The sequence below is a fragment of the Venturia canescens genome, chromosome 3 (genome assembly GCF_019457755.1).
Source record: "Venturia canescens isolate UGA chromosome 3, ASM1945775v1, whole genome shotgun sequence".
NCBI lineage: Eukaryota > Metazoa > Arthropoda > Insecta > Hymenoptera > Ichneumonidae > Venturia > Venturia canescens.
The window spans coordinates 13,008,536-13,035,636 of NC_057423.1; the positions used below are offsets into that span (position 1 = coordinate 13,008,536).

The following is a 27,101-nucleotide window of genomic DNA, read 5'->3' on the forward strand; positions in this document are numbered from 1 at the left end:
TCCGTGCGAGAAACCGAGGCATCGCTGGTTTGTCAGCGACCAGTTTGCCGCATTTTCTTCCTTCCTCTTTTATCCCTCTTTTTCACTCATTTTATTCTCCTCTCTGCCCCTTTTCCACCTCGCGATCTTGACGTAACAAGACGTCACGCTAATTACCCTTCACTGCCGCGCGGCAAAGACTTCGTTGCAGTACGACAACGAGTTTCCGTTTTCCGGGAAGCTTTCGGAAATAGATTGCATTCGTACATTTATGAAGAATCTTTGTTAATAACTGTTTGTCACTTTGCAGTGAAAATATTTCGACCCGATTGCCGCGTTTATCCCGAAAACGAGCAGACTCTCGATCGAAATTCGAGTTTTTCCTTGAAAACAACGCTCCAACTTTCGATCGGGAGATACGGCTCGCTGAAATTCTTCTCTACCGAAACCCCCCGAAATCTCTAATCGCCAGAATTCCGCGCTAATCTTTCGATCGGTTGATTAAATAAGCAGCACGAGAATTACTTCCGATGCGTTGTACAACTGAAAAGTTAAAATTCCATTTGATTCCCTCGATTTGTAAGATATTTCAAAATCTTCACAACTTCCCGAGGCCCCTCCGACGACCAAATAAACACGGCACTCGCCTCATTTTCCCTCATTCCCAACTCAGGCATCCGGCCCGAGATTTCCTCATCGCAGCAAATCTTCCGAGTTCCCCCTATAACTTTTTCGCACTCGAAAAAACGAAGATGGCGTTGATCTCCGGCGATGCGTACGCTTGTTAATTCGCGACAACTTCAACTATATTTGTAATGAAGTTGGAAGAATGATTTTTCTCTCTATCGTAGAAAACACTGGCGATATCCATACTCGGCGGACCACTTATATATCGCATTCGTATTTATACATACGAGGTAGAAATTTCTATATACAAACATAGTTATAAATGGAACTTGTCTATGTATATCGGTGGGTCGGATACGCTTATATTTTCCTAAACGCTGCTGTATATACCGCGGAATAATTGTCGAGACTGAGCGACAGAGTGTGTCTGTATATTTGTCTGGAAGTGCAACAGAAGAATCGAGAGTCCGGTCCCGCAATGGCAATGCCGGTTAGATGAGAAGAGAAGAGGTAACTTGAGCAACATCGACGGAGTGTCTTCACCAAGAGGCTCTCTCTGTCCCCGGGCCTTTTTCTCTCTCTCTCTCTCTCTCTCTCTCTCTCTCTCCGTTGCTCTTTCTTCGGGTAAAAGGAAGAAACGATCTGACGAGGCGTCTCTGTCGTTCGCACGAGACGTCCTCGTCTCGTCCCGGGTCTACCAGTTTTTCTCGCGTTTCGTTCGCCGACGTTCTCTCGTCCGCGGGATCATCGAGTCCCAGACGCCGATTTAATGCATTACGCATGCACAAATACTGGATGTTGATCCTGGGAGGAACAAGCGATGCCTTTTGCCGCGCACCCGGTATGTATATGTTCGCATTGAATCAATCGAACAAACTTGCTCGCTGCTCCTCCTGCACGAGCTACTGCTGGGGCATCTCACCGTGAGACGCCAAGCCGATCCAACAGCCCATCAAGAGCATACATTTGTGTCGGTGTATTCTCGTATGTGCATACCGATCGCCACCAATCTTATGAATTTTCTTGGCGAAATCGGTTCCAACGTTCTCAGTCGAGGAGACGAAACACCTTGACATTTTTATTCCGGGCGCTGTTTTCATTATTTTGTTCATTGAGAATAAGACATTTTTCGAAGTTGAAACAACGTTGAGGGAGAACTTTTCGGAGATGAAGAATCGGTTTTTAGAATATTTTTTTTTTCAGTGCACTTCCTACGGCGTCGCGTCATTTTTTTAAAGAATCCAACCCCTCCTCGCTTCGAAGATTGTTACCGCGCTTTTTTCCGCTCCTCCCCTTTCGGAACTTTTTTTACTCGTTGAGTTTTCTTTCCTTCAAACAGCTGCTCCAGTCGAACTAAGTGCAACGACTGTTTGACCGAAAACCCCTAAATCGACGGATCGAAGGGTGTGCAACTCGCTTCGCGTGCTTGTGTCTCTTCCTTTGCTACCGAATCCTTCAACGACGAAATCGAATGCTGTGACATAATTAATTCACAGTGCTTCGGGAAAATTTCACGGAATTTGTGGTGTTTCACGAATCACCGAAATGAGTCGGAGTATATTAAAATTCACTTTTGTTTTTATTAATTCATGACATGTTTATCGTTCATTTTTTCCGATCGAGATTACCATCGAATTCGTCACTAATTGCTGTTCATAATTATACCTCAATTGGTTTAAATCAGCCTGCATTAGCATCGACTAGAATATTAAGGTTGTTGCTCAACATTTTTGAGGTCAATAAAAATCTTTCTATTTCTTCATGAATATCTCCTGAATGTACTGTTTCAAGGAAAACTGAGCTTACCAAACTCATTTTGGCGAAATTCAATGTCAAAGTTCAGTAAAAATGTCATTTCGTTGCATCGGTTGAATGGGACGAAGTCGTTACCTTCACACTTTTTGTTCTTATATCACTCTTATCAATGAAGAAATTCATTTTAGAAACGACGCAGTTCGGATCAGGACGACAAATAGAATGATTTTACTCAAAATAGCAGATAGTTTACCGACGTAAATGACGAGAAATCACCGAGAATATGTGACTGCGTCACGATCATAGCGGGTTAACTGAGACTGCGGTGTAGAAATGCAGCAACGTTGCAACTGCGACACCAACGGGAGCAATTCCTTGACGGGCAATCGTTGACATAATAACCTCCAAAAACGCCGGACGAAACAAGTAACGCGTACACAGAGGCATAGGGCTCACTGCATCCAACCCAACAGCTGAGTACGATGAAATTACGCAAAGTTGCCCAACTTTGTTTTTATTTCAACGCAATTTTCAATTACCGGAAATAAATTTTCTATGAAACTTAAGTGATTAAAATAAAGGTATTTTCTGAATAATAATTAATATTATTATGCACACACTTGAAAATTTTCGCATTTTTCATCCGAATGAATAGCAATCATTCAGTATCTATGAGGTGGCATTGCTGACGTCACTCAATGCATAGGAGCTTCGTCTCTTACACCCAGCCTCAAAAAAGATTTAGCAAAAATCTTAATCGTTTGACTGTTTCGATGTCTCAAACGATATTTCATATCGAGTTTCTAACGAGCCTCTTGATGATTTGACGTGAGTTGAAAGAAAAAAAAACACTTTTGACAAGGAAACGTGATTTTCCAGACAGTTTTAATTCGCCTAATTCGAGGACAGGATGAAGTTGCGCATTTCGCATATTTATCATGGAAATGAGTGAAAAAATAACTGAAAATATGCTTTTACAAAATATCGAGCGCGCAGTTAAATGCGGAGATTTCCCGAGCGATGCCGATAAGTGATAATCTTCAAAGACGGTGAGGAACTGAGGTGCGATGTTTATTTTTGCAATGCAAAATCGTGTTAATTCGCAGACATGCTGAGCAGGAAAAGCGTGTTGGGAAAGCGGGAGTCTCGAATGCGGGAAGCCCCGACCCGAGATTAATTAGTCGTCTCAAAGGGGGTGTGCGTTAGAACGAGAGAAACATGATTACGAATGAATAGATAGAAAATAGTGGAATTTAATGTAACGCAGAGGGCCTTTTATTCCCACACTCGTGAATCCCGAGATACAAAAGTTTATTTCATGTATGCATCAATGTGTACATGCCTCGTTGCATTTAATATGCATTTGTCTCTACAGGGTGTCTTATTTCAATTACATTTTCGATCACTCGTACTAATTATTCCGAAAAACAGCGAGAACTTTTTCGAAAATGTGCATGCTCAATTATTCGAGTGCCTTTTCGAACTGAGACGACTCTTCTCGGAATAATTTCACTTTGACAGACTGATCTGTTTCACTATCCACAAATTCCACTCTTAAATGGGGCCGTAACAAAAATTTCACCGGCCAGAAAATGCTGGTTGTGCAGCTCGGCACTTCGATCCATCTTCACTCGAGTTTTGAGACCGTATTTAACAAAATTAACGCGAATAATCATCTTCATTTGTTTCTGACTCCATCGAAACCTCCCAATTCCAAGATAAATTCGCAACAAAAATATTATTTGCATAATTTTCATTCTTATGGAAAAAAAAGCACAGTCGAATTTGCCTCTTTGCCATCCACACGCTGAAGTCTTGTTCTCAGTTTTCATTTCGTCTAAAACTTCGATTACTTTTTAGAAATATATGAGGAAAGATTTGATAATTGAAGTGGAGCACCCTGTATGAGACGAGACACGAAGATGCCCGTCTATCTGCATGCGTCTATCCATCTGCCTTATGCATATACATAAATAAATGTATGTATGTATGACGAAGCCTCCGCGTGCACTTTAATCCCGACAGCCGATCTTGCACGTATCGTGCGTGATGTACACGCCTCTGGCACGAACTGTAGTCCCGTATTAACGCCATCCCATAATAAGTATACACACACCAAGAATTCCCTGACGTCTGCGCACCGAGTTTAGCAAATAAGTAAAGAGAAGTAAATTAATATCATCGTAAAATAATCACCATGACTGATTGCTCGTTAATTGGGAGTAGAGGAAAAAAAATAGTAGCGCATCGAGTATTGTGCCAACTTTTTATTTTAATTAGTGTAGCGTGCGATTAAAAAAAAAAAAAAAAAAAAAAAAAGGAAAAAAAAGAGAGAAAAAAAGCGAGAGAGAAAGAGATAATATTCGCGAGAGGCACTCACGAATGTAAATATCATTAGTAAATTAATATCATCGTAAAATAATCAACATAACTGATTGCTCGTTATGATGCAAAAATCGCTGAAAACAATCGTACCGCATCGAATTTTCTGCTGCACTCTTCATTTTCTCTCCCTCTTTTATTCTAATTAATCCTCGTTTCACAGAGCCTCGCGGGCGTTAACATTTGAAAAAGTAATTATAAATTTACAGTTTACGCTTTTTTGAAATCCGGTAGGAAGTGAGTTGCAACTATTTTTTTCCAAGCGCGTTTCACGTCGAAAATGAAGGCAGTTCCTTAGAAATTTACGTTCTCGTATATAGTGAGTTTATATTCAACCGTTAAAATCGAGCGTGGTGAGAAAATATCGAGGGATTTTCGAATTCGTGAAATGGAAAGTTGTGCCCGCGTTAAATCGAGTCTCCGTGCGGAGAGTTTTTTCGAACTCGTAAACCATTAAATCACCGAAGATAATGACCGCGGTAAATGCGCGCAATTGTTTCAACGTTCGGAGCGGAAAAACGGTTAGAAATTTGCTTCGACGGTGAATAACGCCAACAATAAAAATCTGCGTTGTTACGAGAGCCCTGAAAAGTATAAGAAAAGCGCAAACCCCGAGGCCATGGAAAACACTTATATTACATAGTAACAGTAAACACGCGCTGCTACGGTCCTCGATATCTAACAGCCCCTGTGTAAAATGTGGCGTTTATAGCGGGCAAAAGTTTAAAATGTTTGAGGAAGGGTGAGTGCGGGCCAAAGAATCAAGTAAAGAGTGGCACGGGCTAAAAAAACGAGTTAGCACGACAAAGACGGGAAGAGAATGAGGCAAAAGGGTCCAAAAGTGAAAAGGTTCCTGCTCCGAGGGTCAGACCTCCCTTCCGCTCTTCTTCCTCTCTCTCTCTGCTCTCTCTCTCTCTCTTTGTCTCACTTTTGGCAGTACGGATTTTCGGGCACGCCGCCCAGGTTTTCTATGGAACGTGTGCTAAGTTCGTGCTCGGTAAACGCACTTGGAGCTCGCTCTTTTTCTTCCTCTGCTATCGAATACCAAACGCATAATCGGCGCGCGCCGTAGCTTGTTACATCAAATGGTCCTTGGCGAGGCTCGTGTGAGTGAGTTCAGGTGTTGTGTGCTTCAAGGTGTTCGTGTGAGTGAGAGCCCGTGTTAGAATTGTTCGGGGCTCTCGTATCGACAGAGATTTTCGTGTAAAAGGTATTTGCGTGGCTGGAGATGCTCGTGTGAGTGAGAGCTTATGTTTGCGGAGATTAACGTGTGTGAAAGTATTTCTGTGTGTGCAAAGATTCCATAAATTTCGAGGCTCGCCCTCGGAGAATTGAATTTGGTTTGAGTTCATTGAAATTTACTTGAGACGACGAAATGACGCGACAAAATAGTCGAACGTAACGCTTTTTTATCAACTTTAATACATTTTTATAAATAATTATATTTATTTTTAGACCTACTTATGAAAAGTGAGAAAATGCATTTGACTGATGTAAAAAGTTGAAAAGTTTCCGGTAATTCGTTGAATTTTGTGAATTACGTGTTTCGTAGATTTTCGAAGCTGTTTCTATTGACGAGAATAATCGTGAGTTTGGGAATATTTATGCTCCGGAGGGTGTTTGCGAGTCCGAGGCTGCTCGTGTGTGCGGGTGCGTGTGTCTGATTATGTATTTACGTGCGTGTGTTCATGCCTGTGTCATCCGAATGCTGGCAAAAGCCATAAACTTTGGGGCTGCGAATGAGAGGGAAAGCCTAATAGGAAAAGGACAAAGAGAAAGAATCATGGCACGCTCGTGTACACACGCGGCCGGCGCGGGACAAACGCAGATGCTCATCGAGGCTCTTCTCGATACCGGCAAAAGCCCCCGACGCAAGATCGAACGTGCGGGCACAGCGACTAAATGTGAATGGGGATCGTGGCCGGGAACGTGCGTCTCTCCCATTGTAATTTTAAATTCGAATGAAAAAATCTCCCTCCCATTTGGCAATGGCTTTTGGTTTAGCGTTGGCATAGTTGTGTCTTTCGATTTTTTCGCCCCCTAAATTTCCCTCGATTTCTCTCTCTCTTTCTCTCTTCCCTTTGATTGTCAAAATTCGGATGATTCGAATGACGTCGCTGCTGAACATTGAAGATTTTCAATTTTTCGTCTTTCTCTTTCATTTAAAATATTTTTTGGCGACTCAAAGTATCCAAAAATATCTCCACTTCTCGCAAACTTTGATTTTTTCATTTTTATCTTTATTGAATTAACCTTAAAACAGCGTAAACGAAATGTCTGCGGCTGACGGATGTTGATCTTCAATTCCGGCCGAGCATGAGTCTTTGAAAACTCTACTGACTGTGCTTCAAAGGCGACTTAACGAACGAGAGCTGGGAGGCGGTGAGCAGAGCACATTTATCACGACTCGTCGATGCTAACGATTAGTACATTGAACGGGACACGAATCGAAACGCTTTATTCGATCAAATTTCTCCATTCAATTCGAGAGTTGTTGAGTCGACCAGTTTTCGTCACGTTTCATTCAAACGTTACAAAGTTACGGCTGCGAGAGACAGATATTTTTATCTCCTCATCCGCAGATGGCACGCATAGATGCGAAATATTTAAAGAAATCTTTCGATCTTTAAACTTATTTTTGATAAGATTCCATGTAGAAGCGGTGAATACGATGAATGATAATTGGCCGATTGTGACAAATCGTGAAGTCATCTGTTGTCGAAATCTCAAAAAAAAAAAAAGAAAAAAAAAAAGAAAAAAAAATCGAAGCGTTGTTACATGGACAATTGAATAATTCACGTTAACTATAGAACATCCACTTCGGATAACCTAAATTGATTAATAAATACGGAGGAGGATGATATAAAATGGGGAAAGAAAAAAAAAATTGAAGCGCGTCGAGTCACCATTTTGAGATAGAAATCGTTCACGTAACCCGAGAGCGTGCGATACGTTATCGTAGGTGTGCGTCATGCACGTAGAATGTAAATTCGAATTGATGACGTATCGTACGAGCCAATGAGAAACGAGAGATTCAACTTGGGGGATGAAATAAGAGGAGGTTCGTGGAGGGGATGAAAAGTACAACCCTCGCGGTTTAAAGTACTTTTCAAAATGGCGTTGAACGCTGGAGGCTTCACATGCAGATTGGTTAGGTGTCTGTTTGTTGGATATCCAACGGGGGGTAACTCGCGAGCGTCCCTCGAGAGCACCCAAGGAGAGGTGGTGGATGCTGGCAAACCCACGCTCAGGTCGATGAGGGGCGGTTCAGCGCTTGCGCTTCAACCCTTACGTTCTCTCGCGTATCTCGCGAGTCTGACGTTTCCACCTCCATCGTCGGAAGCACAGGCAAAGGAAGGAAGCGAGAGGGAGAGGAGTAAAAAACGTACCTTTTTATTATTCACTTTTCATTCATCCGCGCATGCCTGCCACCCCCATTGAGTATTAACATAATGGCGGACTTTATATCCTCCCCACAACCCCCAGTTTCATCTCGAGACTTCAATGTTTTTATTTCCATACTTTTCTCATCATTTTTACAACGTTTTTCCTTGATTTTTTCTTTTATCTCATCCAGCACTCCCGAATAATCCCCTAGAAAAGCAATTAAATTGTAATATCTTATTGAGATGCATTATACGAGGGCGCAAGGGAGGTTTTCTTTGGACAGTGCTCTGGAAGGTCATTCGGGGTCAATAGAGGTTTCGATCGATCGGCCGGGGCGACGAGAGCACTAGACCACCACCACCAACGCTACCGTCACACCATCAAACACCCTCAGTGATACTCCCGAGTATCACTGCTCCTGGAAAATATTTCTTCCCGTACACACACCCAAAAGCAGGAAAAATATTTCGTGCACCCCGGCTCTCGAGCATTCGCTTCGCAACAGCTACACCCGATTGGCTGTAAATCTGGATTGCGAACTTCATTCGTTACGCCAACGCTCGTTTCAACGGCAACTCGCTTTTTTTTATCTCCACTGCCAACCCCTTCGACCCATTATCCACCGCAACAACCTCCATTCGATTATTTTCCATGAAAATTAATGATTCATTCAACCCCCCTTTCCAGCCCAATGAAATATAGCGGATGCCAGCTTCTTTCGTTCGATTCATCTTTGCAGAGATTCTCACCTCTCTTGATAACAAGTTTTGCGAAAATTTCCTTCGTCCGAAGAGCCTCTTTTTTTGTATCATCAAATACGTCGTCAGAGTTTGCCATCTCAATATTTTCCTAAGGAATCACCATATAAAGTCGTCCATCGAACACGACCCCAGGGCAAAAATGGCATTTTATTGAACGAAATAAAAAGCACGAATTTCAATATCCGCCAACATTGAAAACATCAAAATTCAAGATCCAAAGCTGAAGGAACATTTTTTTGGTACTCCCTCATCGATTTTTTTTTCGTAGAACGAAAATTCGAGATTTTATAGATCTTGTTAACAACAATCGATGGATCATACGATATCTCAATGTCTCTTTTAAACGCGTTGAATTTTATGTATATTTGAGCAAGTGATCTCTAACGATCGATAAGCTCATTGAGCCATTGATCCTCACTTCTATTATCTCCGTTCGCTGCCTCAAAAAATTTCAAATGAGTACCGACATCCGCTCTCGTGTCTGTGCACGACGCTAACCCATACAAATTCCCTCTATTTTATTCTATGCCGAATATTCATGAATAAATATAATAGCCGAATAAATAGCTATCAATCAAAAGCAGGATCGGTGAAAAACGGTAGTCAAACGACATTGGCCCCTCGTCATAAATTAATCCTCGTTATATTGAAGCTTGAGAAAGATTAAACGGGGCGCAGGCTTGTCGGAATATTGAACAAAATAAGATCCATTGTTCATGTTCCTATCGAGAAATTTCCTGGTTTGACAGAATTTTATCGTGGCTTTCATCAAATTGTTTATTTTTAATCTTTCATCAATAAGATTTTTATGTTATTTATAATACTAGCTTTATGATTTGAAAAACTTTTCCAAGAGGAGTAAGACATCGATCGTGAATATAGACAGTGCACTATTTAAGGACTGTTAAGGACTATAGAAATACGAATATTTTTATAAATCTCCTTTAGAAATTTAATTTTTTTCCAACACCAATAGTAGCATATGTTTCTCTCCGTTCTTTCAACTAATTCTATGCCAAAAATCAAGCGGATTTGTTGCTTAGTCAGGGCGTGAAGGAAGGACAAACAAACAAACAAATAAACACACTTTCGCATTTATAATATTAGTTGGGATTAGGATTTTTGAAGGACGAATAATTGAGGATTTATAATTTTTAACCTGTAGACAGCACACTCCTTTTGAGGTCACAAACTCACTACACTGGTGCAAATTAGCACTTGGATTTTCCAAAACGTTTTTTTTTTTCATCCATGAATGTATGAAATTAATCCTACAACGAGACTTTTAAGGGATAACAATTCCTTAGTAATCGATTACAATCATTAAAAAAATGGAAAAATCAAGTTTTACTATAGAAAAATGACCAAAGTTTTGAAGTTCTAGACACTTGAAATTTTCATGGGTGCAAATTTGCACCAGTGTACTGTCGTCACGTTAATGTCCCAATTCATTTTGGGTCCTAATGACCCCATTACGAGTTCGAATGAAAAGCTGATTTTTGAAAAAAAATGAATCGCCCAAAGACCTTTCGGTGATGTGATATATTTTGTGGGGGGGAAAATTCGTCGTGACGGTACTTGAAACACTTCAGCAGATATTTAACTCTCGTCGTAAAACGAACGCCCCGTTTGAAAGCGTTGTGCGCGTGTGTGGTTAATGAGTGATCGGATATATGTATTGAATGAAGGACGTACTAATACGCGCGGGCGCGCCTCCCTCGGTTTCTCCATCATTACGATTAGTATCGAATGGTGCTGAGAAGATAAAACGGCATTAATCGAGACTCGGGTATTTTTCTTGAAATTTAACGATAACGAACGTCCGGCACGCTTCCGGTGCTGATTATTTTTAACGCAACAACCTCGAAAAGGATATTTCGAAATTTGAAAAATAATGAGACGGTTGAAGAGTTTTATTTTTTTCGGTTCACCCATTGTCAAATCAACGTTCCTTGGAGTTCTAAGAGGCTTTTCATACTGTCGTTAATTCGTAGTTCCAACGAGTCAATGATCTCGTGATTCGATGTCGAACGAAGCGTTTTTGGCCAATGAAACAAGTTAGCGAGGAGTAACGCTAGGAAGAGCAGACGAGGTGTTGGATAAAATTGCTTTGTCTTTTGCCCAGAGGACTCTGACGTTCCTCACCTCCTCGTTCTTTTGGAGCACAGGTCGCTGGGTTGGTCCTAAACGGGATTGAATTTAGCCACTACCCTGGGGTCCACCTTCAAAGAGGAATCACCATGGGTATAGCGTTCACCCTTGAAGATGTCCGTGGCGTCTGTGAAGCATTTCAGGAGCCTCCCTGCTATTAATCTTATATCGAACGTTTTATCCGGACCGTGGGCTCTCCTCTTCCTTCCTTTTCGTCTGCTGCCAAGTATCCCTTATGTACAACTCTTATCTATCGACATGGCCCGGAGCCTTTGCTCCTCGAGTGGGAATTTCCAATTTTCCATTTCCTCTTAAGAATCTGCAAAACGTCCGAATCGTCGAACAGTGAAGAAGGAACAATGGCATTCGAGCTGACCAACATCTTTGAGGAAAAAAAATGAAACTCCCTCCATTCTTGAACGCACTTTTAACATCAATGAAAAACCAACAACGGGATTTGCGTCAACGACTATTTTTTCGAAGTCGGGTCATTTTTTCTTCGATGATTTTCTCCAATTTGAGGAATCAGGATCAGCGAATAACGAGATTTCTGACACCGATCACTTTTTCAAGCTCTCAAGACATATTTTTCCAGCTACCACGTGACCTAGCTCACTTCTCAATTGTCCTGGAACTCGAACGATCGTCAGACGTCAGAGGAACAATGAAATCCTGGTCGTTGTGTGCGACAGGACGTTTCGGTTCGCCAAGTTTTTTCGTTCACCGTCATAAGAGGATGTGGGCATAAAAAAAGTCGTCTCATCTCCATCCCTTGTCTCAGTCTGCATCTGAGTTCACTTAGAACTCGTTTCGACGTAATAAGCGCCTTCGAATTCATGGTTGCAGGATGTGTCACAGAGCGCGATCTCTTATTTGTCTCGTGCACTATTTATCGCGACGAAGAACGGAGCGTTGATCATCTTCGTTGTTCGTCGATTGAATCACCGATGATGGATCGCCATTTGGCATCGTCCCGACACGTACACGCGCGGAAGACGCGAAAACCGTGGTTTTTCTCGTGAAGAAAAGGAGTTGCGGCATTAGCTGTGTCCGAAAGTGCGAGGCGGACTCGAATAAGTAATGTAGAGGTCCATTATGCTGAAACGGTGAAGGGTCCATGGGTCAGCCAATCCCCGAGGGTGCCGTTAAAGTGAAATACTTCTGAATGCAAGGTGCTTGTCAGACCAAGCTTTTTACCATGTGTGTATGTGAACTTGTCCACGTGTCTGTGCATCTTTATAAGATGTCGTTCGGTCCCTTCAGAGTTCCTCGCTCTTTGTCCTCCTCTCTTTCTCGCTACGGACTCTTTATCAATCCCTTCCAAAGCTTGTAGGTAAATCGTTGTTATCCGGACAGTGATAAACCTGCGAATGGAACTCGCTCTTCTGCTTCCCTCGCTTCAGATCCAGAACGAAAAAAAGTCCTCCAGATGCTAAGGGGGTGAAAAACTGATGGCAGAAAGAATCTGCTGCTGGACAATCCGAATGTCGCAGTCTTCGTATCGGTGCACGAGCCTGGCTGAGAGTTTGAGAAATTCGGTAACTCCTCCTTCATCTGTCGACTAATTTAATTAGTGTTTTATTTCTAGAAGACAAATTTAAGGTAGTCCATGATTTTCTTAAGAAAGTCTTGAAATTTACACGCAGTTTAAATTGGTAGTCGAGTGACACGCGTATCAAATTTGAAAGTGTTCGTCTAATTGGTTATTGAGATAAACGTGTTTGAATATGAAGAAAAGTACACGAGACTATGCGTAAACAATCGTTTATCTTTCCATATAACGAATGAACGCTTCTTACGAAGTTTATGAAAAAGTACACCATAACAATGAAGTATATAACGAAGGTTTGGGAAAAAAATCGAGAGAATTCTCTTATTAGTAATAATAAAGGTAAATTACGTTGAAGATTGAACGAAATTGGTAATGAGCACTCGTACGTTTCTTCTTGGCTTGGGTCATTCCTGTCATAGCCTTCTGTCTTTTTATTAATACTTTTTTCTTGACCCATTAGCCTTTGCGCTTTACTATAGTATTTTCGCCAGGGACGAATAAAATTTGGGGTTCAGTCAGTGATGAATCCCCGATTAATTAATGGCTTGTAATTTCATTCTCCAAATAATAAATTGAAAAAATTTATGTACAATTTCGAATTAATAACTCTGACGTAAACTAAAAGTGATTATATCTTTAATTAGGAAGCAAAAATCGACCCAATTTAGACACCCATAAAATACGATTCTCCGGGCACGTTAATAAAAAAGTATAAATTATTTGCAAAATTATGCCGTGGCGATAAGAAACGGTGCTGCAGCGAAAATTCTGTTAAAAAAATCAATTGTTATTTCCACTCATACTGTCTCTGAGCCTCGGTAAATAAATCAGGTAGAAAAACTATGATCAGAAGTTTGTCTTTTTTTTTCATGAGATCCCAGGTTTTCGTTTCAACAGTACGCTGCTTCGATGAGAGCAAAGTAACGAAGTTAATGTAACGTTCGACCTGATTCGGGACAAATAAAAGTAACTCGATTAAAACTCTAAATGAGTTTCGGTGATTGTCTGGTTAATTAACTGTCTCTGAATCATTTCGAGTTGTACCAGCGAGTTAGAAAGAGCAAGCTGCAACTTTTTATTTCGGTTGAAATCGCTCGAAGGGAATGTCAAAAAAGTGGAGGAAAATAAAGAAATGTCGGAGGAATTAGTTGGTTTGGAAATTCTTCTGGCTCTACGGTAATTCAATTTTCTCTGTGGCGTTCGCGAACACAACGGGATTCAGACGTGCACGAGTTCTTCCATACGTCTCCATTGATTCCCTCCATCCTCGTCGCGAGCATACGAGAACACCGAGGAAAAGCGACGAGGAGGGTTCCCTGATCGTTGATGTGTGGAACTCTACCCTGGCTGGGGCATGCAAACACCACGAGATTAAAGGAACCGTTGGCCCATGACAAGAGCGCGGGGGCGCTCTCCGATCTTGTGTGTGCTCACAGTCCTCGTGTGTACAGTAAACCGTGCTGCATCGCTCTGGACCACGCGCTCCAATTTTTCCTCTACGACCAATGTCGATACGCCCGCAAGGCCTTTTTCCTTTCCCCCTTCTTCTTCCCATCAAACCTCAACCTCGACCTTTCTAATATCTCCTACTCGCGTACTACAAATTTACAAAATTCGATGCTTATCATCTCGATGACTGCTTCGTACGACCTCGACAATAGCGACGTTAACTCTCCTCGAGATTGGTCGCTTCTTCCACCAATCGATAGCATCGATCTCTTCCATTGAAATTCGGCTACATAAATATGTGTGGAAGCTATTTCTGCGGACATTCGATGTCACGTGAACAATTTACATGCATCGTTTGATTATTATTTCTTCACATTTATTGTATTTTCTCATTTTGTTATTGTTGTATATTTCAATAGTTGAGATCGTTTTTGTATACACGTTGCTTGTGTTCGAATGCTCCTTTAAGGTCTAATGACAAGCGTTCGATATTCTTTGTTTTCCAATCAGACCTCTAGTCCTCTAAGGTAGAATTTTTGAAAATTAGAATTCAAAGTCCCTTTTTTATATTTGGATTTTCATTGGTTGTCTAATTGCAGGAAGCTTTGTGTACGAACGCCAGGATATTTTCGGCAATGGAAATTAAAGTGGGGCGAAAAATTTGCAAATTAGGGAATAGCTTCGAGGCCTGCGAAAATCTGAATATTCATAATTCTCGATGGTGAATCTTCGAGCACGAGCTTCCTCGATAAAGTTTCCTCAATGAATTTCCATAACAATGGAATATGAAGGAGCGACATTTATTATTTGGGGAAAGTCCATGCCGGAGTTTATGCTTTTCTTCGTTATGAGAGAAAAAGAGAAAAGAGGGAGGGAGGGACGGGGGCGCGGGTAGAGAACAGCCATTCCCCGATGATATTGATTAGCCGACGCCCTTAGTTAGCGCCAACAGCGACCGCTACACTTTTCTTTTTCCCCTCTCGTGCTCTCAGCCGTTTCCTCTCTTTTTCGCATCCAGCTTCCAGCTCGCTCGCTCGTGGCCTAACTTCGTTTTTTCTTCTCCTTTTATTCTCGCCCTGTGAAACGTACCACACAGCGTTACCGGACTTTACTTATACTACTTCCACCCTTGCTGGAGACCTCTCCCTCCTCCATTTCTTTCCCCCAGTCCGGGGTAATTCGTTCGTTCACTCGCTCGCTCCTCTTCGTCCTCCGCGCCACCGCGCCGCGTCTCATGCTTGGAATAAGACTCGCGTAGTAACCGAGGGGTGAGATGCGCCACGAAAAGGGGGATCCTCTGTGTTTGGTCCAGCGACGTCGTCGTTGTGCGAGAGAAACAGAAGCTCTCAAGATAAATCATTCATCAAGCAAATAATACCTCGTCTGACTCACATCTCACGCACTCGGGCGCCAGCCGCGTTTGCCCGATGCTCTCCACAAATCCGGAATATTATACCGGCTCTTCCGTCCTCTATATTTTTTTAACGCTTTTATGACTATGCCGGTCCACCGATTTATCGAATTATTTACGAAGGATACGTTGTTTAAATGATTTGTTCTAATGGAAAATAGCCGCGGAGGAGTCAATAGCCGTTGATGAATATTGCAGATAACTTTCTAATCCGGAATCATTGAATATCAGAAAATTCTTGCAATCGGAGGATAATCTAGCGATTTTAACGAGGCGAAAAAATTGTGAAAAAAGGACTTTTTTTATCGAGGAGGACTGAAGGCTCACTGACCACAAGAAATATCGATTTTGTCAAATGAAACGAGAGTGATACAACATCGAAAGTTAACTTGGTATAATATTGTCGAAGCAATCGACGAGGTGGAAAGCACATTCTCGGGAGCGACGAGCACAGGGTGCAGCGAGAGGCCCCCTTCTTGTAATTAGACACTGGCATGTATAGTCGAGCCTGGAACAACACCGACCCACGTCCATTGTTCCCGGAAATTAAGGGAAACGAGGGAAAAAGGAAAATAGCCGAGGGAAAATGCATCTGGATATAGAGTGGATTTGATATTAAGGCAGCGAGAGGAAGCGAGAGGGAGAAGAGACGCGGACACATTTTTGGGGTTGTTCCTTCTGTTCCTGGCGCTTGCTAATTATGCGCCCGGGATAAAGGCCGCTGTGGCGAGGGGAGCGAGCGACCATTTCTGCAACCCAACTCACGCACACAATCTCTCACTTTATCTTTTCGTCTCGTTCTTTCTCGAGCGATACGAGGCATGGGCGTGCGTGTTATTACATCGCCGAGTTTCATACTCCGAATATAACTCATCGAGACTGCGCTAAGCTTTTTTCTCATCTGGTGCCGGCTCGCCGACTCAGAATTAAGGCAAAAATTCTGAATAAAATGCTCCTCGACGTTCAAACATTTTATTCTCTTTTCCATATCGAATTTGTGCTCCATCAAACGTTTCCTTTTTTCGTCGTGGTTCAACGAATCGAAATTCAAATCGAGCGTTCGGAGACGCAGACGAAAGAGTCAAAAAGACCCACAGCGCTGTGGGTTCGTGCAGACCGACTCGTTGTTTTATCCGAACCAAAACAAAAATTCAGTTTCTTCGGTCTCTTAACAAAGAACTTTTTTCCCGGTTCATTAACGAGAATGTTTCTTTTTTCTGCTGCGCAGGAAAAGTTTGGCGAACGGAGAGCGAGGCTGCGTGGCAAACGGAGCAAATTTTCAAGAGAACCTCACCCCACAATGCGGCATGCGCAACGGCGACGACACCTCTGACGGACACTGGAACTACGGCGGCGACAGGTGGCGGGGCTCCGGCACATCCCCACCTGTCGCCTTCCATCGCAGCACCCGTAACCACCCTCGATCATAGAAGCGCCACCAGCCTTCAACCTAATCAAGATATTTCACCAGGTATTATTATTTTTAATCTCCGATTTCCAGCTGATTACTTTGCAGGTCGACTGTGCGGAATTCGAGTGATTATCGTTACGTGACTTCGTCTCTTGTTGAGATTTTCAACGAGACTCCAATCATCTTGTGACTTTAACGAATCAGAAAAATGAATGTGAAGCTTGGAAAGCCACAATGCTCCCTGCTTTTCTTCGCTCCGTTTTTCAAGCCGTCCATTTCGTTCCGGAATTGAGCCCGGAGTCCGAAAATGTGTCGAAGAGACGTTCGGTCACCCTCGATTCGCATCTCACCCCTAAAATCGTTCCTCACGAATTCCTCGTACCAGTGTATAAAGTTGCCTACAAGATTCTCTGGATTTTCCGGCCGCGTGCGGAAACCACGATCGTGGTCCCCTCCAAAACGAGCACCTACTCTTGTCCTCTTATATACACCAACCTCACAAAAATGCCCTCGCCTAAGACGGGCTTTAAAGTGGAGCTCTTTAAATAATGCAATAACTCTGATTCCATTGGCCGAACAATGCTGGGTCAAGAATGCCACTCCCTTTGATAGAAATCCCCCTTCGATGTATTCTTTTTACTCCACTTCCATTCTAATGCACTTTCCATCATGGTTTTAACCACTCGAATCTCTTATCGAAATAATTAGACTTCGGAAGTGTATGACAAGGAGGAAGTTTTGGAAAAATTGCTTAAAGTAGTTCGGCCGTTCTACGACTAGTCAAATTTGCAGCTACTTCATGTTGATTAATTGCAAGTCTAAGTTATTGATAAAATTAATAAACACTTACATTGAGAATATCTTTATCATGAGAATGTAATGGAATGCTTTAAAAAAAGGATGAAAAATAAAATTTATACTTCAACTTGACTAGTTAATGATTGAGTCCGCCACTTTAAATACACATAATTTTAAATACACACCAAGAAAAAGGTCAATTCATTAAAAAAAAAATCGAAGCTACTAGACGAATACGAAAGCACGTGAGTCAGGCTCAAAAATAAATTTGTTGAAATTCCCTCGATTCCCGAATTTCTCCAAAGTTCAATCAGCTGTTACCAGCAGTCCAACTGACAACCACTTTCGACATGTCAAAAACTAAAGTTTTTTCATGTTTTCTTTCTTTAAAGCCCCGTAAGGTAATATTAAAAAAAAAAACGGAATCTGTGATAAATTTTTTGCACGATACAAATTTTTCCGAAGCTTGAGCACCGTACAATTTTTTCACAATTAATACTATTGTGAGTTCTTCCATAAAGTTAAGTATAGAGTATTCCATAATTCAAAATCGTAAATGAAACAATTCAAAATTTTGGCCCGCAAGAGACTCCGGCATTGTGCTTATCGCAGAACCTTAAACTATAATTTATTGCAAAAAAAGTGAACCTTCACCGTACTTTATCGAATAACCGAACTACTTTAATCACTAACGAATAAAATTCGATTGCAAAAGTGCTGTTTTTAATTAATTGAAAATTGAAAGTTTATATAGCTTCGCGATGAGCCAACGGTGATCGAATTCACTTCGTAAGATTCCCCCCGAAGCCCAAAGCCCATTTTCCAACTCGAAATGTGTGCAAATATTAATAAATTGACAACAAAGCTCAAGTATCCGTTGCTTTGGTGAATCGATCTTAGAAATTTGGTTAGCATAGAATCTGGAAAAGAGAAAGGTCCATCAGAAGGTTGTGGGTTCCAAGGGGTAGCGATGTGTACGCCAGGGTTTCCTTTCGTTTGCTTAAACAAATATTGTCCGGACAATGGGCTGGGAAATGGACGATGGACTCGGCCAGGGCGTAGTAAAGTGGATGCGGAGGAAGGGAAAAGGGAACGTTGAGTGCGTGGGAGATTTGGTAGCAAAGCGAGAGTTCCACGGGTCCGATGGTCGTTGTCAGTCACAGGGTGACGACTCGTAGCTTTTTCATCCGCCAAGAAAATGAGATCGTTGCAGGGATGAAAGGAGGAGGATGGAGAGAAAAAAGGGATGAATAAGAAGACGCAGGAAAAGCAAGCTCGAGCTTTCATGAACGTGGCCACTCTCCGAGGAATGTTTAATGCATCGTTCAACATTTCCATGTCAAACATTGCTTTGACCCATGGAATTTAAAACCATTCCCTAGATCCTCTCTCCTCTTATTCGACGCATAGACTCTCCTGATATGCTTTAAGATCGTACAACTTTAGTTTCCCATAGAACACACCATTCATATGTATCATGCTACCGGGACCATCACACAGGCAACTTTCACTTAACTTCTTTACCATTTTGAAAGCTCCCAATGTTTATTTACGCTTTCATCTTTACTCTGGGAAATAAGAATTAAACTGTAAGTAGAGGCGAATTTCATTCTGAAGTGTTGACAGAAATGACTGATGATTGGAGGATCGCGAATCGGAGGAATTGCCAGAGTCAGAATTCCATACTCTTCAAATCATTCGCCAAAGATCCACTTTGTCTCCTCCTGATCGAAATTCACCTTCTGTCAAACGAATTCTCGCCATTTATCCAAGTCCACGCACCCCTTCGTAGCCTGCGTAGTTTTTTACACGAGACGTTTACTTTCGATGGACCCCATCGACTGAAGCACATTTAACTTGTCCAGTTCTGGGTCAATTGACCCTTTCGAAGATCCAATTTAAGCCACTCGAGAAAGAATATGTCTACTTTTTCAAACGACGGACGAGTTCGGTTCTAGGGGAGCCAACTACAAGCGTGGATCTTCGCTTCGTTGCCAAGACAATTTTTTGCCACAATTCGAGAAGAATTTTCATTGGCTCACTGAACAAAATGTAGTGCAATATTTTTTTCCGGAATCGACTTAATTGCTTCTGAGCTTTCTCTAAAATGTTGGTTGAGAATCCACGTTCGAGACGAGCCCAAATCGATGACAAAAAAATTGATAACTTTATTCGAGTGTCCTCGTCGCTCGAGGGCTCCACGAAATTTCGAATAAATGGAAAAAGTGGGATCGCACGAGGAGAAAAACGAGGGTGTCCGATCATGGAGATTCAGGGAATCGCAAGGGCATTTTTCGATCCTTCGAGAATCTGTTAATGCTCTTCTGTAGTGGATTCGAATGGTCGAGTTTATTGGGATTTTTTCGTTATTGAGAAAAATATGTGCATTATGTGCCAAGAACATAAAAATATCGTTCGATTCCGATTTCATCATCGAATAGAGGGTACACGGTGGATTTGGTGACAGGAGAGGGTGGAGGAGAAACCCTCCCTTGACACGTAAAGGGGTGACTTGAATTATTGGCTACATAGATTTCAACTATTATTGCCCGGTGTAAAACACGGCGACATTTGGCGCTAAATCGATCAGGACAACGCACGAGGGCAAAAATCGCCAACTTTTCAATGGGTGTTAGTCGCAGTCACGTCGTGCCAGGTGGCGCACTAAAATAAATACGTCCTAGTCAACTGGAGCGGATTCATTCTTTTACTAACTATGATTAATCGCTCTCTGAATAAAAAGGAAAAACAGCCGGAATATTTTAATTGAATTATCGATCAAGAGGGCTCATTTACAAATCGCTTGATTTTTGGAAATACTTTTCTTGAGGGGGACCAATATTTTGCATTTTCAGAAAAAACGTCAAAGTGTAATTTTGTTCGTGTTTTTTTTTCTGTAATCAGTGAGTAATGAAACAAATCAAAATTGGGAATATGAAATTAAATATTTGGAAAGAATACGAGCTTTTGCGAAGCTCATGTTTAAGTTTATAGATTCATAAGTTACAATTTTATGGCAAAGACCTTTAATGTTCTTTGTCTTTTCGATATCTTTTGAAAGAATCTTTCGCCCCTGGCCTAAATTGAATTCTGATTTACGTCAACTAAAATTGTGGTTTTGCCAGAAGAGCATATAAACTGCGAATTCTCTCTTCTCTACCCCTTCCTTTTAACTCCTGCTTCCTCTGCTTGCAGTTCTATGAGTAATTGCTTCTGGCAAAGTTTAATCTCGATGTCGTTACGCTGTTGGTACATATTTCTCGAAAAATTTTATCGTTTCTCAACAGCTGCAGTATTCTTGATAAATTTACATAATTATTGTAAATCTTATCGAAAGAATGGCTGGAATTTTTTCAAAATTATTCTGAATCATAAAATGAAGCATGAAACTCTCGTCTGTGTCGTTTTCCTTAATTAAGATGTTACTTTTTAAATACGAAAGTCGATCTCCGCCGTCGAGGCCTTCAAAACGGTTTTTTCAACATTTTGAAAAATTTCCTCTGAAAGTTTATTTTCAAATGAATATTCGAATATTAAGACAGTCGAATAATCGAGGAATCTCATTTAATTCGCATGCAGTTATAATTCATAATAAATAAAATTTTCTTATTTAATCGATCAAGTCTCGTTACTGTGTGAGCAAAATGGCCGTACCGAAGGGATCGAGGATTCGCGAAGTACAGTATTTTTGAGATCATCATTTCAGATAAGCTGACTCCTGCACACGGTCATTAAACGGCCCGTGTGTTGCTCTTTCGCTCTACCTTCTGATGTGTGCTGTTGGTTACTCGTGGATGCTCCCGCGGATGCCGGTGTGTAGGCAAATTGAGGTGAGATGGAAGGTCAGGATTCTATACCAATCGGCGGAGCTTCGTTTTCTTCCTCAAATATACCGGGTGATCTCGAAAATTGCTTCAACTCTTTTCCACTCAATTTTCGAATAACGATAAAAAAACTTTAACGAAGCGAGTCGTCGCAACGGCTCAAGTAACCCGAGAAAAGCTTTCCCGATCTCTTCACCTGAACTTTGTCTCGTCTGAGCGATTTCTGAGTCATTTCCGCTCATCATTGTACGAAGAATGAACAGAGCTGAGCGTGCAGCTGGCTGCAGAATTTACCAAATTTTTGTTCTATTGAGGTGGAACGGTACGATATTTAAAAAAAGAGGGATTTTGGTGCAAATTGGTGGATACGTTCGAAAGTGCGTAAACTATTTGCTCGCAAAATTTTAGCGGGTTCGACCATGCCGTTTCTGAGAAAATTGAATTACTTTTTTAAATTGGATCTTATGGAGAAGCGTCAAAAACTGAAAGCATAACCCTGCGTTGCTGCTGTCACAGCAAGTGTTTGATATTTTGAAATATAAAGCAAGAAGCTTTTTTCGCCAAAATTAGGAACATTGTGGTTGAAATAGTTATTTTTACGTTTAAAATTACACAATTATCATTTTTTCATGTAAATTCAAAATCAGAAACTAAATTCACGTGGCAAGGCGAGAGGTTTTCCATGTCGAAGCACAGGAGTACCCCTTTCACCGCCTGCCCCGCAAAAGAGGTACCGTTCTACCTTAATCGCGTCCCAGATTCAATAGAAATGTTAACTGCCAATTTACGCGATTGGAAAAGTTATTTCTTCAAATTTACCAACAAAAGATCGATTTCCACAAATGAAAGAGCGTGGAAAACGCTCCGGTATGAATGACAGAAAAACAGCAAAGATTCATCGTCGTCACCCGTTACATGCGGATTGTCTGACTCGCGCTTACTATCGAGTATCTCACTTTTCCTCTCTTTCCATCCCGCTGGAGTCCGGCTAACGTGATTATTATAAAGTCAATACGTTGCTAACTCATCAGCCGACTCCGCCCTCTAACAGCCCGGTAATATGCACCAGGCAACAAGTCAGTTACGTCGTATAGTAGTATCGGTACTGTGCACTCCCACTCTCACTTTTCGTCTTTCCTTTTCGTTCGACCTCTCGCTCGCTCATTGGAAAATAACTGGCCTCCCTTGCGCCAGGATTGTGCATGTATGTCCGTACGAGCATACGTGAGAGACGCGTACTTTCGCGTAAAGTTAGCGTACGCCTTGGTACATGCTGAGGTGAGCATTAAGCGCAAGTATTGGCCCACGCGTGTTCCATCGAGTGATTAGTGCGAGCACGTATCGCGGCTTGCGGACGCATCGTACCTGCCCTGTTTAATCAAAGCGGAGTCCTGGAGGTGTCTCAAAAGTTCGCCTGCTAATTTTTCGAGAGAACAGACCGTGAAATTCCGAAGAGAAATGTCCTTGGGCTATTTTTTCTTCGCTGCGTCGTTCGGGAGATATTGATCGATGATTGACGACCAATCGGGTGGCTGTGGCGGAGAGCCCGGAGTGGGGGGAGCGCCGGCAACCCCAGCGGATAGGCTCGGGCTCCAGGGCTCAGCGCTCGCTCCGCCTCTTGTACCGTTTCTCGCCTACGCACCGCTCTCGCCGGGAAGATCGTCACTCGTGCGTCGATATCTCCTGAACGATACTTCGGAGAAAAAAATGCCCGGAACGATTTCTCTTCACAATTTCTTGATACAGATGCTCACGGGCTTTTGACTACGGTTTTAAGGACACCCGGTGGATCAAGTACGTTTCTTACCGTGCTTATAATGCGTATGAGCATATAAATATGTTCAAGTTCGCACTCGGAGTCCCTGTACCTTCGCACAGTCGTTGTGATATCATATATTTTATGCGCATGCAGGACTGGGCATCTGTTCTTAAACTTGACTCAACTTTGACCGTGTAATTACCGAATGATTTTTTCAACGACTCGGACTCTTAAGGGAGAAAAAATCGGCAATACTTTCCACAATTGGAATTCGACGATTCGATCGTTCTTGATCGAAGCAAAGCTTTGTTATTGGAGATTCAAAGTTTTTGTAGTTTTAATAAATTCTCTTAAAGTTGGACAAATTATCGGAAAAAATGAACACTCGGTGACGTATTTGAAGTAATTTTTTTAACAGTTTTTGATCCGAATGCCTCAAAAATTCAAAATTTTTTCTTGTCGAAAATGCAAAAAAATAGTAACAGAATCGTCAAATCTGAAAGTCATTTTCTGTTCGTTGTAACGTGAAATGGCCCATATACACAGAATCCATGCAGCATCACCATTCACGAAGCGTAATACAAAAGAAAAAAACTTGCAGGTATCTGGTATATCTACGTGCCTAGCTCTTTCTGAAACGCGTTATTGCCGTCGAAACCTGGGGGATGAGAAACGATCTTTATCATCTAAATTCTTCACATCCTTGCTTCCCTCGTTATTTATGCTGCTTCAAATACGTATAAACCGTCATTGATTAGAATCAAGCCTCCAATTACAATTGAACTTTTACTAAATGTAAGTAGCAATAAAAGTGTCTCCTTAAGCTTACACTCGTAAGAAACGATCGTATTATCAATTATGAATGAATTATATATGGCTCGAAATATCGAACATTCAATTATATTGACCACAAACAGAAATTTTTATCCATTTCCCAATAGAGTATTCAGAATTTGCTTTTCGAAAAATTTCTTCGTTCAAAAAAACGTGAGGAAAAGAAAAATCCGAAACGCTTCTGAGCTTAATTGAATGCATAAAGATCGATTGACGAACTATGCATAAACGACAAAACACTTGTTATTTCAATGAGTCGAAGATTGGGAGTTTGTGTGTGGAGTGTACGAGAGTGGTGGTTTTTAGGGTCAAAGGTTAAGCGGCGTGATTGAGTCTTGCTCTCGCAACGAGTTGCCCTTCCCGTCCTTTTTATATATGGCGCAAGAGTAATACATACGGAACTTCGTATACCTAAAAGATTCGCTTTTTTCTTCGTCTTCTTCTCCTCGGCGCGCGGTGAGGAAAGGAAACCATAATGCAATTTAAGCTATAATACTTGACTTTAAATTGAAAAGATTGCCCGAGGGATGCAAGAGAACTCTCTCTTTCTTCACTTCCCTCGCAGTATATTTTTTTTTCTTTTACCCTTATTTGCTGGGCCCTTCCACTTTCCCATTTGGACGTTGGTGAACTTCACTCAGGGCTGCTTTCTCTTCCTTCATCACCCGCGATCTTTCGTCATTGGCTGTCTTTCCTCTTCGTCCTTTACTCAACTTTATTTCCACCTCCTCCTCCTCCTCCTCTTTCTCCTTCTCCTTCATCGTAATCCACCCTTCCCTTCTACACCGTATCAAGGACGCTCGCGGTTAGGGCATCTCACACTTTTAAATCGTGATCCACTTAACTCCTATCAAATCCCAAGCCTATTTATTCGTTCCGGTATCGTTTCGTTAAATCGTTTGGTATCTTCTTACCAAACGACTTGACGCCTATCCATTGTACGAAGTTTTGTTAGAAACATGCTAACAAACACCTTTATTTGGATAGATTTTTTCCATCTCTTTCATTTCCGATTCTTTTTTATCCGTTTCTTTGGCCTGTTTCCTGGACCATGATTCATGAAAAATTGGAATAATATCAAATTCAACTTTTCAGAGGAAATAATCGATCGCATTTCTTCGAATTGACAGTACGATTTTTCAAAGATATATGAAAAGTAAGAATCCAGTTAAATTTAAAATAATTATCAATCATTCTGATGAATTGAAGCTTCCAAAATCTTTGACTCTCCTGCACAGAGAAAACGAGGCCGAAAATTCTCGAGGGAAGTACTAAGAATACAGTATCTCGGAGACAGTATACATACGTACTGGATTGCAGCACTTATTCGAATAGCAGTAATAACAATTGTTCTATCCACCATATAGTAAAAAGACCAATACTCATATCTTCTATTCAAGACTCAAGGGTTTTTTCTCTATAAGCATAGTAAAAAATGTTTTCAGTCATCTCAAATGTTTATATTGTAAAGTATGCTCGAGCAACCCTGAAAAAAAACTATATCTATGGCAAAATGTCACACGTATTTGATCTATATTCGTGTATTTATCATAGAATTTACTACGCTGACAGTCAAAATTTGTGATTTAAAAAGTGCTAGTCTGACATTACGAATAACACTCGAAAACAAAACGAAATATATTTCTCCCCTGCATCACTTTTTGCTATCGACATAAAGCTGTTTAGAATTCAAGGGAAGAAAAATTGCACAATTGAAAAAATACTGTGCTGTTTGTAATCGGTGCCTAAATATTTCAAAAATTCTTGAAAAATAATATATTCCTCACTATATAAAACGAATCCGTTTTCTTAATGTGTATCGTGCGATGGACAAAATAAAATATATTATTCGAAAGACGTCTGTGTTCAGTGCACTTATTGTTAATAAAGTTCGTAGATCTAGACATCAGTGAGCTGTAGGAAGATCTCTTTTTAATACTGATTGACAAAGGAAGAGCTTATCTCAAAAGATGCATCGCGAGGGATTCTATCCTGCAAATCTTCCTCGGAGGCGCGTTCCTCAGCCAATCTATATAGACACATACAGACGTTATGACTCTTTTCATTCACTGGATGTGCTGCCTGACCCAGTACATCTTTGTTAAAAAGTTAGTAAAGCTCGATGATTAAATCAACTTTTCTCATTCGTAAACTGCCCTGTCGTGACGAAGTTTATTTTTCACGATAGAAACACCAGCGATTGAATCACAAGTGTAAAAGTGAGTCGATAATGAGCGACGAACGAGTCGAACGAATGGCGAGGTTTTTCATGCTGAAAAATTTCCTCGTTCGATCCGTTTTCATCAATCGGTTAGCAGAATTTGGAGACGGAGAAATCGTCAAACGGACTGAGAAATTCTGTGCCTAACTTCACGAGAACTTTTGCCGAGTTTAACCAAAATTTCGAGTTTCTTAATTCAACTGAAAACTTGATATTATCGATATTGAATTAAGGCCGGATCTATCGATGTTCAACTTGGATTTCACAGGAGCTGAAGAGGCTTTCATTGTTTTGGAGTGTCATCAAAAATGATAATATTTCCAAGCTTTCTGAGGTTGTTGTACCGGCAATGGAAGCCTGTCACGGTAGTCGGTACAACCTACAATTAACCTATCGTGAAACCGTTTACGATGCCGTAAAGACGATCGCGTGCATCGATTAATAATGCGAAGAATATTCCATAGTGAGCGCTATTTATCATGGAATACCATTTAAAATATGTACGGTATTCATTAAATATTTTTTAAGTAGTGATCTATGATGAAAACGCCACTCAGTGAATCCCTATCCGTCGTAGAATTGAGTGAAAAAAGTGGCCAAGAAAATAAGAAAATCGATGGTTACCGGGCGTACAATTAGGATTAATTATAAGAAAGGGAGCTTTCGAGTTGTATCGGAAAACGCAGAAAAATGTGAGACAGCTATGATCCTTGCGAGAATCGAGGGTGGCTTCGTCCCGAAAGATGAAGAGGTCGTTGGCTCGAATGTGATGTCGACGAGAATAAAAATATGGGCGTGAC

At 41.3% G+C, this 27,101-nt stretch overlaps 1 protein-coding gene across 1 annotated transcript in view; it reads left to right on the forward strand.

Annotated features, from left to right (window-relative positions):
- The window catches only part of LOC122408030 (uncharacterized), a 151,702-nt gene that overhangs the window by 65,820 nt on the left and 58,781 nt on the right, over nucleotides 1-27,101 (forward strand). The window contains exon 3 of the mRNA XM_043414561.1: nucleotides 16,683-16,925. Coding sequence (XP_043270496.1) covers nucleotides 16,683-16,925 — 243 coding nt within the window. The remainder of the gene's footprint in view (nucleotides 1-16,682; nucleotides 16,926-27,101) is intronic.